At 37.4% G+C, this 21,058-nt stretch overlaps 2 protein-coding genes across 3 annotated transcripts; one reads left to right on the top strand and one right to left on the bottom strand.

Moving 5' to 3' along the window:
- The first annotated feature begins 92 nt into the window (after positions 1 to 92).
- LOC133517102 (ubiquitin carboxyl-terminal hydrolase 46) lies at positions 93 to 13,728 on the top strand. 2 transcript variants are annotated; one of them, XM_061850250.1, is made up of 8 exons: positions 93 to 479; positions 679 to 759; positions 1,826 to 2,042; positions 2,412 to 2,492; positions 2,936 to 3,135; positions 6,225 to 6,482; positions 7,109 to 7,264; positions 13,425 to 13,728. In XM_061850250.1, the coding sequence occupies exons 1-8, from the start codon at positions 435 to 437 to the stop codon at positions 13,533 to 13,535; spliced, it is 1,149 nt and encodes a 382-aa protein (XP_061706234.1). In that variant the 5' UTR covers positions 93 to 434; the 3' UTR covers positions 13,536 to 13,728. The 2 variants fall into 2 exon arrangements, with proteins under 2 accessions (XP_061706234.1, XP_061706235.1); XM_061850251.1 differs by having other exon boundaries at positions 95 to 479; positions 7,121 to 7,264.
- A 4,632-nt stretch (positions 13,729 to 18,360) lies between these two features.
- On the bottom strand, positions 18,361 to 19,728 carry LOC133517098 (large ribosomal subunit protein eL21). The gene is made up of 3 exons (XM_061850240.1): positions 19,606 to 19,728; positions 19,273 to 19,409; positions 18,361 to 18,734 (listed from the first exon to the last, which is right to left on the bottom strand). Exons 1-3 carry the CDS (start codon positions 19,703 to 19,705, stop codon positions 18,384 to 18,386), a joined length of 588 nt encoding a protein of 195 aa, XP_061706224.1. The 5' UTR covers positions 19,706 to 19,728; the 3' UTR covers positions 18,361 to 18,383.
- Positions 19,729 to 21,058: the final 1,330 nt, after the last annotated feature.

The raw sequence follows: 21,058 nt of genomic DNA, 5'->3' as shown, positions 1-21,058 counted from the left end.
CAAAGGAAAACCAAGGTGCAATACATGGTAACATTACTGTACCATAAATATAGGTGGTCAACAAATCTGGGGGCCGACCCGACTGCGAAAAACCGAAATTTGCAAATTGCGGGGATATTTCTCTTTTACTGTTCCTCTAACTATGCCTTCATTGGAGTAAGAGAGAGATCCCTGTAATTTACAAATTTCGATTTTCGTGGTAGGCCCTCTGCATTATGTTTCTGTACATTGTCTCTGGTCATGTGGTAACTGCCAGCCGCCGAAGAACTGTCATGTATTGTGTGTTGTACGATTAGCCACTTTTGCCTAATTTTTAGTTCCAGAGAAATTTTAATTATGTTTCTGAATAGTACAACTACTTAGTCGTTATTCTATCGTTTAAAGACTGCATTAAAAGCATATTCCGGTTATAAGTTGCTAAAAACGGATTGCAAATGTCAATATGTCAGGATCTCGGCCTTAATTTCCAACAGAGAATGGTGAAAAACACGGCTTATGACTATTTTATGCTTATTCTAATTGCTGTAAACTTGTAAATTTAGATTTTTCGGCGACTAGTAATACTGAACATACAAGTTTTTGGTTATTTATGTCCCACTTCATTACCTAAAACAATCGGCATTTTCTCTCATCTTTCATTGAAATTAATAAGATTAGGCATTATGTGATCATTTTCAGGGCGCAAATATATCGCAGTTGGAAAGAGATATTGGTTCAGAACAGTTCCCACCCAATGAACACTACTTTGGTTTAGTCAATGTAAGTATATTAATGGCTCATGAATTAAGCTTATGCATTAAGCATGCATAATTTTAACATTTAGTTATTCATTTCTATTTCATTATCGGGAAATGGATATTTTTGTTACTGAAACTGACAGTGATTTGTGTGCTAGTTAAGTTTACAACAAGAGTACAATACCTAATTAGAGATTGTGTTGAAACCCCTTGATAGTTGAATTCTTTCACAAAATAGACATTGTCATTGTTAGAGATGCCTAGTCATTTTGCAATAAACTATTTGTCTAGAGTAGATTACATTGCTTGAGGGTCTAAATAGGCGGGTCCATACAGACCGAGCATGCGAGTGAGGTAATTTCCTTGAGCACAAACCAACCAGTGTAGATGTGCCTCGGCGGCGCGCGCGTTTTCCTCGCTTGAGGGTGCCGCCTCGGCCAAGGCACGTCTACACTGGCCGGTTTGAGCACTGGGAAATTGCCTTGTGCGTATGCTTGCTCTGTGTGGACGCTCCTAATGATAGTGCTGCCCATGACAAAACAAGTAGTCAGTCAAAATCAACAACAAAGTTTGAATGATGGACCACTTGTACACTCCACGATGAAGATGAATTAATGAATGAATGAATATTGAATGAAAGATCGTCTTATAGAGAAGTACATTTTTTCTGGATGACATGAGTTTAGATAGCTTTGATTGGAAATAATAGGCAAGTTACTAAATTACTATTATAGTACACAATTGTTTTTTTTTGTAGGGTTTTCATTTTCATAAGAATTTCCACAAGTTAGTAAAAAAGCTGATTTTCATGATATTTTTTTTTACTTCCAATTTTATTTCAGTTAATTTTGAAACAATGTCAAGTTTTGCAGAAGAATTATATAAAAAGATCTAATATAATTGATCTAAAGTTATAGTTTTACCTTAATTTTCATTTTCTTATTGACTGCTATTATATTGCACACAACTGTATGTATACTGTTATATTTTGAGTATAACAGTATACATACAGTTGTGTGCAATAAATATTTTAGTAATGGGTGAACTTCATATTGAAACATGATTAAAAAGACCCACTTTATTTTCAGTTCGGCAACACTTGCTACAGCAACTCTGTGTTGCAAGCCCTATACTTTTGCCGTCCATTCAGAGAAAAGGTGTTGGAATACAAGGCAAAGAACAAGCGCACCAAGGAGACGTTGCTTTCCTGTCTAGCAGACTTATTCTATAGTATTGCCACGCAGAAGAAGAAAGTAGGCTCAATAGCTCCAAAAAAATTTATTGCAAGGCTTAGGAAGGAGAAAGGTGAAAGTTTATCACATTTGACTAAGTTTGATCTAGAATGGGCTGAATTTAATTTGTTCAACAAATTTATGAAACACATTTAAACCACCTTCAAGCTCTCACTTAATCCACACAATGACTAATAATGTACTTTGAATTTTATTGTGTTACCACCCACTGACACTGCCGGCAACAATGTCGTATAACACGTTAAAGGCTCTCCTACACTCAGTACTCTTGTACTAAATTGCAACCCCTATTTCACACTTAAGGAATGAATTCCGAGATAAAAAAATATCCGATGCACGATTGACTGTGCTTCAAGTTACCTTATGGACTTCAAAATTATTGCGTTTATTTTTGCATTATATATATTGTTTTTATTTCCAGAGGAATTCGATAACTACATGCAACAAGATGCCCATGAGTTTCTAAACTTCCTTATCAATCATATAAATGAAATTATTTTAGGTATGTACCCATGCAATGCTAAATTCAAAGATCAGTACTTTACTTAACCTTTCGACTGCCAGACGGCAAATTTCATATAAAAAATAAATAAACAAGTAGGTATTATTCGCATAGAATAGAATAATTTATTCGCAAGAATATGTATGTAAAAAGGTGTCCTTATGAAGTAACAATAATAGATACTCCTTAACAGAGTAGAAACAATGTTCCTGAAGCCATATCCTAAATTTTGTCTTAAATTCTAAATCATACAATAATTTGATATTATCAGGAAGCTTATTATTAGTTGATATTGAATTGCTGAAAAATATGTTTTGGCACTTTTTTGTATGAAATGGTTCTAGTTTTCTGCCTGGGCAAGTCTCCCGGACTACCCCATAATCTTTTCAAAACTCTCATAATTTTACTTGCATGAGTTAATAACTGTAGAATTATTTTTCCAGCGGAACGTAACCAGAGCACTCTAAAAGTACAGAAGAATGCCTCGGGCGAGAGCGTGACATGCAATGGCACGAGCACAGCGCCGAGCGGCGGTGACCCGACTTGGGTCCACGAAATATTCCAGGGCACGCTCACGAGCGAGACTCGCTGTCTCAACTGTGAGACTGTCAGCAGCAAGGACGAGCATTTTTTCGATCTGCAGGTATAAATAAATATTCTTAGGAGAATCTTACACAAATCAATCTCGTCTCAGAGTAAGCTCGATATGGCTTGTGTTGTTGCATGAAGCTTGAGATCTATAAACAGGTGTCACGAGCGGGGCTGGCTGTCTGAACTATGGTAAGATTTAGCATTTCTTCACCTGCAGGTATGAAGTATGAGTATGAGATCTTCCGGGTCTCACAAGTGAGACACTGTCTCTACAGTGAAACAACTACTATCAACAAGAACGAGAATTGCATTGATCTGTAAGTACTAAGCATGAAATCTTCCAGTACTCACAAGTGAGACGCACAGTCTCGACAATGACTCTGCAGGTTTGTATTATGAAGTGTAAGATCTTCTAAGACCTACCACTTAGAATCTATGTTTGAAATTGTACCTATTCTTTACATATATGTGTAAAGTAATTATAGCCGCCTACGTCCCAGAAGCTTTAGTTTTGTTTCTGAATTTGGAACTGTTAGTCTACTCGATAAGTTCAAAATGGTGAAAAATAGAGATACTACTCCTAAAAATATGTGTGATATTGGATTTGGAATGATGTATAGAAAAATGTATTTGTTGTTTACAAAAAAGGCGGAAAAATGAGACATTTATTTCCTTTTACGCCAATATCTCAAAACGTATTAATATTCAAGAAATTTTAATAAAATATTTTTTTCTCCAATATGCTCGGAAATGTTCACCTTATTGTAGCAAAAATAGTACGGGAAGTTCTTCGTTATGATCAAACTCAAATTAAAAAAATTCAAACCATTATTGTCGTGTTTTAGCGGACGGGAAAGTTATTACTGTATTGTTTTTTTTACTTTTTAAAAACACGTGTCCACTAAGAAAAACGCATACAGCCAATTAATGTAGCTGCGGTCGGAGTTGCAGGCGTACATAGGCTACGGAGACTGCTTACCATCAGGCGGGCCGTATGCTTGTTTGCCACCGACGTAGCATAAAAAAAAAATGTATTTGACGTTTTTGATGTGAAGGTTCTATTTGAGTGCTGGTTTATGTTTAAATTATGACTATTTTACCTGATTTCCTCGCATGTTGGGAGAAAAGCACTATATATGCCTCGGCAGGAACAGCAATTCGACGACCGGTCTGGCCTAGTGGGTAGTAACCCTGCCTATAAAGCGAATGGTCCCGGGTTCAAATCCTGGTAAGGACATTTATTCGTGTGATGAGCATGGATATTTTGTTCCTGAGTCATGGGTGTTTACTATGTATTTAAGTATTTATCAATATTTATATATTATATATATCGTTGTATAAGTACCCTCAACACAAGCCTTATTGAGCTTACTGTGGGACTTGGGTCAATTTGTGTAATAATGTCCTATAATATAAAAAAAAAAACGTGGTTTCGTCTGCTTTGTCGGACTCCGCTTCGCGTCATCCGACAAAATCGAAACTCATCCACGAATTGCGATTTCCCGACCTCAGACGGACTCTAAGAAAATCCTGATTATTTATTAAAGTTAAAGAATTTAATATGTTAAACATGATTGTGCTTTTCATTCATGTGTCACGCGTCACTCAAAAGCCCTTGACAATGCTTTAAATTAAAACTAAAAATTGAAAAATAAAAACTTTTTACAAAAAAAGTAAACCGGCTTGAAAAAAAATGAAATACAGTATCCTTTTTTAAGTATAAGCGTTACTAACTGATATGTTTGAAGTTGGTAACGCATATACTTAAAAAAGCGGCCAAGTGCGAGTCGGACTCGCGCATGAAGGGTTCCGTACCATTTAAGACGTATTAAAAAAAAAATCTTCTTACTAGATCTTGTTCATAGTTGTTTGTTGTTATTAATAGTCTCCATATTTAGCTCCTTGCACTACCTGTTGACTTTTGTATGAGTTCGAAATTTCCTGCTACCTAAAGGTTGTCTGGAAGAGATCGCTTTTTAGCGATAAGACCGCCTGTTGTTACCTGGTTCTATTTTCCTTTAAAATTCATTTGTAGTTTTACATGTATGTAAAATGTATAATTGTTGGTGCAATAAAGAATATTTACTTACTTACTTACTTGTTCAACATTTTACCACTTTGGACACACATTTTACGACTTTGGAAGTGTCTCTCGCGCAAACTATTCATTTTAGAAAAAAATGATATTAGAAACCTCAATATCATTTTTGAAGACCTATCCGTAGATACCCCACACGTATGGGTTTGATGAAAAAACAAAAAAAAAAATTATGACTTATTAAAAAAACTACTTACTAGATCTCGTTCAAACCAATTTTTCATTCTGTTATTTTAGAAGTTACAGGGGGGGGGGGGGGGACACACTCTTTTTACCACTTTGGAAGTGTCTCTCGCGCAAACTATTCAGTTTAGAAAAAATGATATTAGAAACCTGACAATGTATATCATATATTTTTTATTAGTTTTTTCATTCTGTTATTTTAGAAGTTACGGGGGGGGGGGGGGGGCACATTTTACCACTTTGGAAGTGTCTCTCGCTCAAACTATTCATTTTAGAAAAAAATGATATTAGAAACCACAATATACGCTCGTAACAATAAATCGATCTTCTCTAGCCGTAGTACATCTCGGCCTGCCGGTTCCTCTGCACCGTAGATAGTGACACGCCTGTTTTTCTTGCTATATATCTCTGACTTCTGCCTTCTTGTAACAAAGTGATGATACGTGTGCATTCATCTTGTGTTAGCGACATGATAGTAATTCAATAATGACCATCAAAGACAACAATAATTGCCTTTTATCATTTTGCTTTGACTTTAGTACCAAATTCGACTTTTTTTTTAAATAAAACTTTTCCAGATTTCTTATAGAATTCGATATTAAATTCTGTATAATACACAGTTAGGTTCCTGCACATACTGCTTTAATTTGCAAAATACAAGGTTTTTTGTCACTGACCCGTATTATTTGCCCGCGAGTGTATGATAACATTAAGTCCGCTCGATATTTTTTTTTACAAAAACACCACAAATTGGATTGGCATTCCACACCTTAGAAACATATTTTCTCATACCAAAATTGCGATACACGTAGGAAAGTACAACACCATTCTTGTCTAAACAATATTTTTGATTATTCCAGGTGGACGTAGGCCAGAACACAAGCATAACGCACTGTTTAAAATGCTTCAGCGACACAGAAACATTATGCAACGACAATAAGTTCAAGTGTGATAACTGCAGCAGCTACCAGGAGGCGCAGAAGAGGATGAGAGTGAAGAAACTACCGCTCATACTCGCCCTGCACCTCAAGAGATTTAAGTATATGGAGCAATATAATAGGCATATAAAAGTGTCGCATAGAGTTGTGTTTCCCTTGGAACTCAGGTTATTTAATACGGTTAGTATTTTTTTCCTGTCCCATCTCATACTCTTAAGGCCCACGGTCCTACCTATAGTACTGATTACTTCAATGAAATTCAAACTATTTTCAATAGAAACAGTCGCATAGCATCTGTTTACGTCGATTTTAAAATAAGAGAAATTCAACCTTACTTCTTGCACTATTGATTTCAAATTCAACTGCAATTCATTTTTTCCGGTACGATGAGTCTTAGGAGAATATTATTGGCGACTTCTACTGGTGCATTCATCATGTTACAATTTAAGTCATTCTTCTCTCTCAGTTAACATTTGAGACTTTGAAAAATATATTTTTTCTTGTCTTTCATGTATGATATTGATAAATCTGATACATTCTTTATAATGCTTAATAGTTTTATAACAATAACAACCCTTTTAAGGTCAGTTAGAGTAAGATAAGGGTAGGGAAAGATGATGTATGGGATTGTCATGTTGTTAATAATAAATTGTTCTATTTTCCCCAACTACCCTATCATATCAAAACGTCCAGGACAACGGGCATCTTTCTGCCTGCGAACATAAAACAATAGTTAAAGATTAGAGTAAATTGTTTGTACAGTGAGCCCATTCGCTCGACAAAAGTTCCTTCTATCCTTAATAAAGAGCAAATTCCAGTCGGACGACGCGGTGAACCCGGACCGGCTGTACGACCTCGTGGCCGTGGTGGTGCACTGCGGCTCCGGGCCCAACCGCGGCCACTACATCAGCATCGTCAAGAGCCACGGCTTCTGGCTGCTGTTCGACGACGACATGGTCGACGTGAGTATGGGCGCCACGCTCGAGGGGGACTACTTGTTCTCAATTATGCAAGGGAATACTCTGGCCAGCGACTCGTGTCACATTAAGTCATATTTTTTTGATTCTTTATATGGCAACTTTTTTTACTATCAAATAAGCTGTCAGTTTCAAGCTGTTATTTAAATTCATAGTAATTTTATTGCCAGGCGCGGCTTTTACGGAAATTCCCGCCTTTTTTGTGACACGACTCGCTGGTCAGAGCGTCCTTATGTTCGGGATAATATGTTGGGAAACATTTTGTGACGCGCCGGCAATATATTTTCAAACAACATTGCCGACATTATGTATTCCTATAGTCGCTATATCAATAACTATTTCGCCAGCAATTTATTATTTTTCGGGACGAGACAGCTATCAAATAGCGTTAAAAATATGGAATTCATTATTTAGTTACGTGAGTGAGAGACAGTACAGTACAGTAATCTCCAAATTCTGCAATAATAGCTTGTACAACGAAGCGCGGACTGCGGAGACCCATATTAGAACTGTTGCAGCGTGTGTATTTATTTTTTTATCCTGTAAGATATTCTTGCGAGTAATGATTAGTAGATAAACCCTAACGGAATGGGCCTAGAGTCAAAGACCACTGAAATGCATGTTTGGTGAAATAAAATCTGTACCTACTATAAAACCATTATAGAGTAGTATCCGACCGGTTCGGGAAGATTCGGTTTCGGCCATAAAATCATGTTTCAGCCGTAGTTTCGGTTTCGGCCAAAAACGGCCAAACCTATCGGCCTCGTCGAAAATTACGTACTAGTACTTCGTCTTATGAAATTACGAAAGTAATCTATGTGACACAGACCAAAATTTGTAAACAAGTAGAGGACAACAATATTCATGTATATAGAAATTAATCGGTTTATTAGAATACACATTTCCCCTAATGAGGGCGCCACGGTTTTATGGAATTTTTTCAACGACTTTAACAAGTCAAAAAAAGTTTCGATTTCGGCCGAAACTAGATCCAAGGCCGAACATTCGGTTTTGACAAAAAACATGTTTCGGTCTGACACTATTATAGAGCCTTCACGACCCACAGATTAACAGAACTAAGCTCATTTGACCTTTGGCCAGGGGGTGTCTATTAATTACGCGAGAGATTTTTGGCGTCATCCATTAATTACGTCACGCAAAATTTCGAGTTTTTGGAGCTTAGGCGAAAAATAATGCGTAAAAATTTCAGAAATTCCAATGGTAACGCAATTTTGGGAGCGGAATAAGAAAAAATATCTGTGTGTGACCGTTTTGATTTTGCGTTTTTTGTTGCCGATTTTGTATGTTAGACGTCTTTTACGACGCATTTATTAGGCCGTTTTTAGCGCTTTTTTAAAGTAACCTAAGTAGTTCTTATAAAAATAAATAAAAATAAAATAAAATAAAAATCATTCATTTCGGACGACACAATCCATATTTTGTTAGTTACAAATATACTTAAATTACTATGTTAGTACCTAAACTAAGATGTTGGGAGGTCCAGTGCCTAATTAATGCACTGTCCCATCTCCCTGCCACGACGACGGCCAGGAGACTGTGGCGGCTGTCGCGCACCCTTCGGAGCGACGCGGCGCAGCGCTTGCGCAGCGTCGCGTGGAAACCATCCACATGCGCATCGGCGAACATGCCCGACGCACTGCAGTATCGCGGCAGCCGCAACAGTACCCTGAACGCGTCATTGTCCTGTTGAAAAATAAGAATATCAAAAAAGCTAAACGTTCAGACATAGCTACTGGTAATATTGAAATATTTAAACACGTAAAAAAATGGCCAAAATGGTCCATGTATGGATAGAAGACTCGGATTCAACTGCCGCAGAAATATGGAATAGTTTTAATTCGCGTGTAGAAATAATAATAATTCAGCCTATATACGTCCCACGGCTGGGCACAGGCCTCCTCTCATGTGCGAGAGGGCTCGCACGCTAGCCCAATGCGGATTGGGGACTTCACATACACCTATGAATTTCTTCGCAAATGTATGCAGGTTTCCTCACGATGTTTTCCTTCACCGAAAAGCTGGTGGTAAATATCAAATGACATTTCGTACATAAGTTCCGAAAAACTCATTGGTACTAGCCAGGATTTGAACCCGCGACCTCCGCATTGAAAGTCGAACGTCATATCCACTCGGCCACCACCCACCACCGCTTCAGAAGCGGTGGTGGCGTGTAGAAATACTGCGGAAAAACATCTATGTCGTACGTCGCACCGCAGGCAGGAAAAGGTCTATTTAAATTAACATCTTGGTGGAACACAGAGGTGAAAAATGCTGTCTCTAAATAGAAAGAAGCTTTTAAAACCTGGCAGTCCACGAATGAAGAAGCAGACCATTTGTTATACAATGACCTCAAACAGCAAGCTAAACGAATCGTGGCTGTATCCAGAGACAAATCCTAAAGGCGAAATCGCGTCACAACAGCACCAAAGACATAACAACTCTCAAATACATAAATGACGCATCCGGTAAACTCACCGGAACCCACCGGAGTCACCGGGTAACTCAGGATAAAGATATTCAGAGATAGTACGGTTACAGTACTTCCAAGAACTGTTAAATGTGTCGCCCCCGACAAATGCAAACACGTCTCGACCAAATTCGGTGTATGGCTCGCTTCTAGCGATAATACCCAATGAACTTAAGAAAGTTTTATGCCAAATGAAAAATAAGAAAACGACAAGACCAGATGAAATCCCGTCAGAAGTCTGGAAGCACTTAGGCGAAGAAGGTATGTTCTGGCTATATGAAACGTTAAACAAACTTATACAAGGTTAACCAAAACCTGCTGAAAGCTGGAGAGAAACAGTCTTCTTATACCATTTTACAAAGGGAAGGTAGATGCGAGAGACTGGTAACTACCGCGGTATCAAACTTATGTCCCACTGTCTAAAAATCTGGGAGAGTTGTTTGTTATTATGATATAGGAGGCAAACGAGCAGACGGATCACCTAATGGTAAGCGATTACGCTGAATGCCGCTGATTTACAGCATCCCACTGATAAGCAGAAGGAATAGCGTGGGGATAGCACACAGCCTTGGGGGACACCAGCATTTACAGACATGGATTCTGAACATTCACCGTCAACCCCAACCTTTATGCTTCTGTCTGCTAGAAAGCTACTGCAACTACCCATACACGTAATCTCTCGAGAAGCCCATAGGATGGTAGCTTCGAAAGAAGTGTTTTGTGCCAAACGCGATCAAATGCCTTCGCTATATCCAAACTAACAGCTAATGCTTTCACCCTTTGTCTCGATCGCCCGTGCCCAACAATGTGTCAGGTAGACTAGAAGATCACCAGCCGAGCGGCCTCTGGAACATCCTTTACGCGAACGATGTTGCACTCACCTCAGAGGATATAGATGACCGCACACATTTAACAACTGGATAGATGCACTTGAAAAAATGGGCTCAAAATTAGCGGAATGAAAACTGAGCATATGCCATGTGTGTTTTATTGGCATTTCCGACGCCAACAACTTTGAGATCAACATCGGTGCAACAAGAATTCCTACTGTGTGCCAGTTCAGATAATTAGGATCCTTTATCAGCAACAATGGCAAGATCGATAAGAATGTCACACATAGGACCACAGTAGGTTGGCAAAAATGAAGAGAACTGAGCGTAATACGCGATAAGAAACTGGCAATAAAAGTTAAAGGGAAAATCTATAAAAATGCAATAAGACCCGCTCTTTTATTTAGCTCGGAATCCTGGGCAACATGTTAACAACACATAAATAAAATGCATGTTACAGAAATGCGCATGTTGCGTTGGTCGGGAGGAGTCACACTGTTGGATAAAATCCGTAAACGACTATATATTATAAGAGGTAGTTTCAAAGTCGCACCTATATCTGAGAAACAAAGAAAATCGTCTCCTGTGGTACGGGCATATTATACGTCGCCCAAAAGATCATATGGTCAAGTTAGCTTTAAATATGCCGACACAAAAACGAGGAAGTGGAAGACCAACTGCCACTTGGCTGACGTGACGACAGTCGATAAAGACATGAAATATGTTAATGCAGACGCTGAAACAGCCAAAAGTCGTGTATTATGGAAGAATAGGACAAGAAAGGCCGATCCCAAGTAAATGGGAAAAATGTCAAGGAGGAAGAAGATAAAGGAAAATGTTGAGAACGTTTGTATGAAAAAATGACATATAATGTTTCCTCTTAACATTCCTATTCCTATCTAAACAGTTTCGGTCCGCTGGGGACAGCGAACTTTGATAGAGATGGTCTTGGCGGCGTTAAGTAACGACGACAAAACGGCGATCGTAACGTTCTGACATCAATATACACACTGTGAATTAAGTTAGTTGATTCCATTTCCATTGATTTGCATCGAAATGTGTTTTTTTTTTGGACAGCAGGGTTTTCAAACTTTTGGACTTGTTTATCAAAATCTAAAAATTATCTAAAAATGTTAACATATCCTTGACGTCGACCGTAGGTACTTACTTGTATGTCACTTATGGCGTAAGCTGTAAGTGACATGCAAAACGGAACGCCCACGATAACGGAATAATTATAAACATATCAAAAACGAAAAGTATGCACATATATTCCCCATACAACCGCAGAGCTACACCGCGCAGAGGACACGGATACGATTGCCTGCACAACCGAAAGGATAACAAATGCAACTGTGAACCGCTAGAATACGTAAACTCCTTCTTCTTCTTCTTCCTCGCGTTGTCCCGGCATTTTGCCACGGCTCATGGGAGCCTGGGGTCCGCTTGACAACTAATCCCAAGATTTGGCGTAGGCACTAGTTTTTACGAAAGCGACTGCCATCTGACCATCCAACCCAGAGGGTAAACTAGGCCTTGTTGGGATTAGTCCGGTTTCCTCACGATGTTTTCCTTCACCGAAAAGCGACTGGTAAATATCGAATGATATTTCGTACATAAGTTCCGAAAAACTCATTGGTACGAGCCGGGGTTTGAACCCCCGACCTCCGGATTGCAAGTCGCACGCTCTTACCGCTAGGCCACCAGCGCTTCCTATGCATATTGATCACAACTTTAATTGGAAAACACACATCAATGTGGTTTGTTCAAAATTACGCTCAGTAATGAGCAAAATGTACTACTTACATAAATTAATTAGTAAAAAAACTATGCTTGTAGTATATTATGCACTAGCGGAATCAGTGATATGTTATGGACTTAATGTATATGGCAGAACCTTCCAAACGTATATTGAGGAAATTAAAAAGCTACAGATACGATCACTCAAATACTTATTGGACAGCAAAACTAAAAATAATCTGAAAGGCTTCTACGAAAAACTTTATAAAATGTATAAAATATTACTTGTGACTCAAAGAGCACAATATTTGATAGCTATAGATAATTACTATAATAATAAATTTAAAGTGTTTAAGAAAAGCAGATATAGAACAAAGAATATTAGAATAAGGAAATATGTACAACATTTTGTCAAAAACTATTATGGTAGAAGAAAAGATAAATTTTTGGTCCCAAAAATATATAATGATATAGAATGGTTAAGAGAGGAAAAGAAATATAGCATAATGGAAGTAAAGAACAAATTAAAAAAATACTTTTAGATAATTTACCTTGACCTCAGCTAACGTGTATTATTATTATTATTAGACTTGTTGTTTTTGCATAGTCTATCTTCTTGTAAAATTATGTACTTGTATAATTTAGGGCATGCAAGCATAGAATGATAGCAACTGAATCCCTTAACGTGTCATAAAAAAATATAGTTTTAAATTTGAACTCAAATAGCTGTCAATAGAGTAGAAGATTATATCAGCCATATACGAGTATATAGGTTGCATATGCGGTAAGGGGTTAAGTACGGTACCTTTTTAGGTGCATAAAAATGTAAAAAATGAGCGCTGTCTCGCCAACAAACCGCAGTTTGGCGAGTAACTTTAAAATTGATTATGTATATGTGCCTTTGAAAAATAAATGAATAAAAAAAAAGTAAGTGGTATGAAGTCTCACTCATCCATCTCTAACAGTTATTTCTACGACGTGTGGTTGAATGCGTAGCTCCCACAGTCCTCTACCTTTATTTAGAGTAGGTACTGTTCAATGTCACATTTTACCATCCTTACCAAAACCTTGTCTCTTTTTTTCGCAGAAAATAGACGCGTCAGCTATAGAAGATTTCTACGGCCTAACTTCAGATATACAGAAATCGTCAGAAACGGGATATATACTATTTTATCAATCTAGAGATGCTAGCTGTTAAGTTTAACTTATTTAATTAATTTATATTATATAATAGGTTAGTGCTGAGTACGTTCTTTAATATGCCTCGTTTGTTAAAGTTGAAAGGGCATAATAAAATTATTGAAATATTGTTCAATTCGAAACTTTGAGATATTCATCTTTTAGATTTCATTTGTAAATAAATATATTTCATTTCAAATTATTATCTGAAATTTGTTTTTTTTTTATATGGATTTGTGGTGAAGAGTTGACTTGGTCTACACAAGTCAAATAATGGTTGAAGCAAATAGTAAAGTAAGTATTGGGACCGTGCGAAGTGCATGGTGGGGGTAAGTAAAGCGATCCCAGCGCATAAGGTGGTAAAATTAAAACTAACTGCGGATAGCGCCTTTAACATTTCGTACAAGTCATATGGCTCGAAATCAAACTTTAATTTACGATTACTCCTGAAATCATTTACATTGTATAGTGTAAGGGACCATTGTAATCTGTATGAAATGGTTAATATAACTAACGTATTTAATTTGATAATTATTAATACTGTATCTGTTTAAATAGCTTTGCAAAAGCCACATACTACGTAATCATTTTCTAAAAGTTAAGGATGGGTATAGTAAGTTATCCTTAAAAGATAGACATTCAACATCGCGGGCTTTTTTGTAGACCCATGAAAGAGAGACAACACCATCATACATTGTGTTGCTATAGCTCAAACGTATTAGGCAGCGTTTTCGATTAAAGCTCCTAGCCAGCGTGATTTTTTCCTACAACAACGTTATATTTCAACCAATTTACACAAAACCTTAACAAGTTATATACCTAAACCTTCCTCAAGAATCACTCTATTGATAGATCAAAGTCGTATGAAAATCTGTTCAGTAGTTTTTAGTTTTGGAGTTGTTTTATAAGATGTAGTGCATTGACATTTTCCCCTAGACTTGCGGACGCTAGGTTGCGTGACAATCGTGCACATAGCGAATATACGTCAATCGTGCTCCCGCCATCTAAGTATTAAAAGTCTGAGCTACTTGGAGAGTAAAACGCAACATAGAGGGCGTTCTGACCAATCGTATTCGAGAAATAACGAAATAGACGCAATAAACCCATAGTTTCATTATCCCGGTTAATCTTTAAAAAAAAAACTTATTTTTATCAGTACCGTAAAACCCCCCAACTATAGTCCAAAGCTCCCAACTATGGTCCACAAATAAACTCAATTTTTCTCGTTCAGGGCCCTATTTAATAAACATTACAATCCAACAATTTTGTAAAAAAGTCACAAATTTGTTAAATTTTACTTACAAGTGCTGTTTAATAAACCCTACAAATAAGTAAAAAAATACAAATAAATAACTTACAATTTTCACAATTATAAACGCTGTTTAATAAACGTTTACATATGTTAAAAATGCCTGTAGCTTTTGATGACAATATTGTGTTTACAAAATTGTAATAGGTAAGGTACAATTTACATAAAATGTAAGTTTTTGCCACAAGTATTTAATAAACGAGGGTAGACTTCTTGCTTTTTAATTTATAATTTTATTAGGTATCTCACGCAATACATTTATTATTGAATTGGTTTACCTATTTGTCATGAGGTAAGCTGCATTACGCTTTGTGTTGTGTTGAAGTTCTTGTCCAATTTTTGTTAGCAAATATTCGACGGTAGTCTTACATACTCGAAATTTTTCGTTAAACGTGAAATCTGTCACATTAAAAGCAAAATGTAATCCTTTTACGAAAAACTCTTCGTCTTCGTTCAATTACATATTCATTATCACTATCGTCACTACTCGTTGTTAGAACCATTTTTTATTCTTAATTAGATTGTCCGGCACACCTCATCAAGTTTTTACACATCATGAGAGCGCCTGTCAGAATTATACTACAATTTACAAAATATGTAAACTTGTAATTACTATTATGTGTTCAATAAAGTAGTTTTCCATACAAAATTGTAAAATTGTACCTGTGAAGTGAAAATGTTTATTGAACCAAGTTATGTAAAATTGTAGATACAATTGTACAATTATGTAAGTTTTCCACCATGACAAATTTGTAAGTCACATTTTTTATTAAACAGGAACTTGTAGACTTGTAACCTGTCACCTACAATTTACAATTTGTAACATTTATTAAACGGGGCCCAGGTGTGTATTTTACTATATTTTTGTAGTTCTAAGGCAAAGTATGTTTATAAATGGAAGGTAAAACTAGGAGTAAACCAAAAGGAACATTGGTATAGATACTTAATTTCCTTTCAAACTTGTGGACCATAGTTGCAGTATTGGACTATAGTTGTGTAGTTTTACGGTACAGTCAGCGTCAAATACTTCGTAGCAGTCAAAGTAGCTAAATAGTTCGGTACACCATATATTTAGTATGGTGTACCGAACTATTTGGCCACTTTGACTGCTACGAATTATTTGACGCTGACTGTACCAGTATATTTGTCTATATAGTAGCCGGGTCCACACAGAACGAGCATGCGCGCCAAGCAATTTCCTCACGCACAATCCGGCCAGTGTAGACGTGCCTCGGCCGAGGCGGCGCACTCGGGCGAGCAAAACGCACGCGCCGCCTCGGCCGAGGCACGTCTACACTGGCCGGTTTGTGCGAGAGGAAATAACCTCGCGCGTATGTTCGGTCTGTGTGGACCTGGCTAATCATAATCAGTAATGGGCGAATGTCGTTGACTATAGACTGAGACATAAATTCAGAATTGTGATTGTGAGAAGCAAATAATGTAACAAGTTGATAAGTGAATTATTTTAGGGTTTTGGCAATCGCTGAATTCGAAAATTGCTATTAGCACTTCGAATTATCAATACTTTTCTCAAATTCAAGATTGCCGCCGAAAAAAAAATTAACTATGCATACCATGTGGGGTATCAAATGAAAGTGCGTCTTGAGTAGATTACAAATATAAAAAAAACATTGAAAAATCAGGTTTAGGAGTCTATTTTGCATTGCCGTAAATTAAAAACGACCAAATGAATTTCTGTTAAAACTTTTACTGATCACTTGGGATATCCTCTAGATTAACACGAGCAAAAAATTAACCAGAAATATTAAAAAATAATAGATTCTCAACAATTTTAACTTTTTACTCATTTGTGCAATCAATAGGTACATTGACAGTACCTGTGTGCAGTGCAGTACAGTGTTGCAATCGCGCACGTCATTTCCTTTTAACTTTTATATCAAATCAAATCAAAAACAATTTATTTCGAACAGTGTCCATATCGTGTTAGTAACATACAAATACTTAAATCTAGGGTTAGTATGACATGACATTAATACAAATTCCTACATAAAAGGGCATGTAGCTGAACCCAGTGCTTCAGCCACGGTGAGTCCCACCGGTCGGCCAACGTGCACAGGATGGTATTCGGACTGGCGCGCCACCGCCTCAACAGCGAGCTACACCTCTTCCTGATGATCGCGTGGAAGTCATCGATCCGTCCCTCCGTGAACATACCCGAGGCGCTACAGTGTCGCGGCAGCCCGAACACCATTCTGTACGCGTTGTTGTACTGCACCCGCAGAGCGCTGTATGCCCGCTGCGTATAGCTGATCCATAGGCTGCACGTGTAGAAGGACTGGCAATATGCTTTAAAAAGCGTAGCCTTCACCTTTTCGGTACGTGCAAACCTACGATCCAACATATTGCAGCGCTCTGATGTATCGTATAGTTTTACAATAAGATTCTGCGTTTTTCTTGCATGTAACTTGTTAAAGGTTGTAATACAACGCTGAGCCTCAGATCGTGCATCACCCTTACATTGTAGAACTGTGCATGCAGCCAAGCCTTCAACCAGTCCGTAGTAGCTGACTATAACTTTTTACCAAATGGTAACCTATACTCGTAAATAATGCTAATTAGCTTCAACGGTTAGTGGGATGCATCCACTACAGGCCCGTGAATATTAAAAAAGCAGTCAAATGAAAGTCCGTTTAACTCGCGTTACTCACGCACGCACACGTACAAAATTTCAATTATCTAAATGCTGAATTCTCCACCCTTTTTTTATATACCACGACGGTGGCAAATAAGCGTACGGCCCGCCTGACGGTGTGAGCAGTCACCGTAGCCTATGGATGCCTGCAATGCCAGAGGTATTACATGCGCGTTTTCGACCCTTTAAAATCCTGTACACTCCTTTAGTACAACTAGGGATTGCAATCCGGTCCGGCGGATCCGGTAATCCGGCCGGATCCGGTCTAAATCACCGAAAGATATTTAATATGATGATGATTGAGAACTGAAGAGGATTTCCTCTTCTTCATGTTGGTGGGTCTATACGAAGATTACTTAAATAGGCACTGTAATACAAGGAAAAATTAAAGGATGTTGATGTTAAAGAAGGCATTTGTGATTTATACTAAAGATGTTATGTTATGATAGGATATCAAAACTGAACAAAAAACATGATTAAATCTCTAGACTAGAGTTAGGCTCATAAATTTTAAAAATACCCTTTATTTCTCATATTACGCAAAAAACATGAAAAATATGTCATTTAATTAACTTTAATATCAGTATACCAATCCGGATCCGGTCCGGCCGGATTGAAAACCAATCCGGTTTGCAATCCCTAAGTACAACCCTATCGTATAGCTGTCCCTGTCGTCAGTTACTGAATTAATTAAGATCCAAGGTTCATTTTTCAATGAATTCATATGTAACTAAAATAAATAACTACATTCTCTGAAATTTCCATTCCTCATAATCTCATAACTATCTTCAACTGTATTGTAGATAGATCTCATTTAGATTCAGTGTAACCTAATAAAGAACAACAAATGACGTTATAAAGTATTACAAATGAAACAAGAGCTTGCTTAAATTACTTTAATCCCCTTAGGCTACGAATTCATATGGGATCGGAGCCAATAGCACGGGTTTCTCTGTACCACTGACGATATGAGCGGGCTTGGGGGCAGCAGGCTGTCTCTTCAGCTTGACAACCTTGTTGGCGGCCTTTGCTTCCTTCAACAGCCTCTCATTCTCCTTGACGCGCTTAAGGAAGTCCTGTCTGCACTTGGAGTGCTTCACATGCTCAATGCGGATGTTGATGCGCTTGGGGATGATGCGGCCGCGAACTCGCTTGTTTACAATGACTCCTAAGGCGTGGGCTGTGACGTTGTATACTCGGCCTGTCTTTCCGTGGTAGACCTTGTGTGGCATACCCTTCTGGACTGCACCGTTACCCTGGAATGAGAGAAGTGATGACCAATTAGACATGTTTGATAGTTATTTCTAGTAATGGATTTAGTATATTATCATAATTGGCATCGCAAAAAATTTCCTTTAATAAATTGTTTCTTATATATAACCCATCCCACAAAAAGGTAAATAACTAGATATTGCATTTTATAAGCAATATTCTTGTGAATTGCCTTCACGCTTACATGGTTATTACAAAAACGAAACGTTAGCTTTTTATCTTGTATTAAATCGCGAATTTGCCAGATGAGCTATAAACACAGCCAAAATGTTTAATTTCTACCAATTACTTGAGATATAGCCTATCTATAGAGAGACAGATGGACAGCAGCTTCAGCACCTTTCAGGTACGAATCCTAAAAGAAATGTGTGGTGGGTTTAAGAGAAACTGTAATAACCAGCAATGTTCGAAAAATTTTGAGTTTTTATAGAGAATAAAAATGATTTGAGATGAGATTATTGTACAATAATCTAGGCTATGTGTTCTACAACAAAAAGATAAAAATATAGGAGTGTAACTAACCCTGATGTCAACGATGTCTCCAACTTTGTACACTTTCATATAAGTGGAGAGCGGGATGACGCCATGGGTGCGGAACCTGCGTGCGAACAGATCCCTCGTACCGCGGCGGTAACCCTTTGAGTTCGTCATCTTGTCGCCTGAAATCAAACCAACGTTGTAGACTTCTGCACGTGGATTTAACAACTACACTGACCACTTAGTATTATATGAAACTGTTTATAAAAAAAAACATTATTCCTATACTTTGTCTGAAGCTCAGTCAACATTTTTATAGGTTTTCATAGCGGATGTGTAATGAAATTATAAATTTTAAAGAAATAATTTAATAATCACCTTTGCTTACAAAGCTTGACGGATAAAGAAAGAGGTTAGGATAGTTTATGGTATAGAGTAGAAAGGAAAAGGAAGTCAGTGTTGATTTAAAGCTGATCATACACGATCCAACAATAAACACTGGGTAATAACCGCGAAAATCGAAGTTCGTCAATAGGGTTGTTTCCATCTACAAATCTTAGGGCAGAATTATATCCTAATAAATTCTTTTGGATTATAAGAACATGTTAAACTACGTTTAGGGGACCTGTAATGACCATATTTTTGTAAATATTGAATTTAAAATATCTATGCACACGTCACGTGACCAAACTCGAAACGTCATTGAAGATTCTGATGACGTCACAACTCTCGGATTGACACTGTTGACAGGCGATAAACAACAAATGACATTTGGCGTTGAAACTCTAGGTCCATGGGGTCCCAGCGCGCACAAGTTTTTTGGAGAAATCGCGAAACGTCTGGTTGACGTAACTGGTGACCGAAGAGCTGGCGGCTTCCTCGCACAACGTATCAGTATTGCGATACAACGAGGAAATGCCGCCAGCATCCTTGGTACAATGCCTCAAGGGCTTATTTTAGATATAAGCTAGTTATAGTAATCATCTGTATATATCCATTATGTATATTGTTATTGTCAATTAATTGCACTATTTACAAATGACAAATGTCAGTTGACAGTACGTATCTTCTACGTGCGTATGTAGTTGTGTCAAACCGTAAACTGTGACGTCACACAATTTTCAAAGAGCGTTTTGGGCGCGAAAGCATCTGTCAAAATATATTTTGCTTAAGTTGTATTTTTATCCTTCAATACATGTTCAATACAGAGACATGTCAGTCGCTTCGCTTGACAGACAGATGAAGTGTGCGAAAGGGAAGCCATGACGTATATAAACAAGCCATAAGTGCGAAAGAGGCAGACTACATATGAGAAAACGTAACCAATTTTGAGTTCGAAGGCGGCCGAGGCGGCCAAAATCATATTGCCGTATTTTTTAACGTGAAAAATATAAGAGAATCAAAAAGAAAAATATATATTAAGTAAATTAGGGACGATGTTGTCATGTTGTGTGCCGGGTTGTAGTGTTTCAGTGCCAAAAAAACCCAGGAAAATACTCATTTCACAGGTAATTATGATATTCCTAGCGAACTTTTCGTAACGATATTTTATCAAATTAACAGCATAAAAAGAGTAAAAAACCAATTTATACAGTTCATTATAAGTTTTTCTTCAATTGTGTGTTAATATTTCATCATATTAGTCAATAATTTAGAATATTTTGTGTAAAAACCTAAACTGTTACTTTACGCTAGGGCTTGACAAAATGTTCATATGACTGTATCGATAACTTGTCGGTATATTAGTAGGTATGGAATTAGTTGTTCACAAGATATCAAAAGAGATATTACCTTTATAACCGACTTAAAATAATAACGATTGTTATAATAC

The sequence above is a fragment of the Cydia pomonella genome, chromosome 4 (genome assembly GCF_033807575.1).
Source record: "Cydia pomonella isolate Wapato2018A chromosome 4, ilCydPomo1, whole genome shotgun sequence".
In the NCBI taxonomy this organism is placed as follows: domain Eukaryota; kingdom Metazoa; phylum Arthropoda; class Insecta; order Lepidoptera; family Tortricidae; genus Cydia; species Cydia pomonella.
Note: the sequence above shows the minus strand (reverse complement) of the source record. Positions and strands in the feature narration are given on the sequence as shown.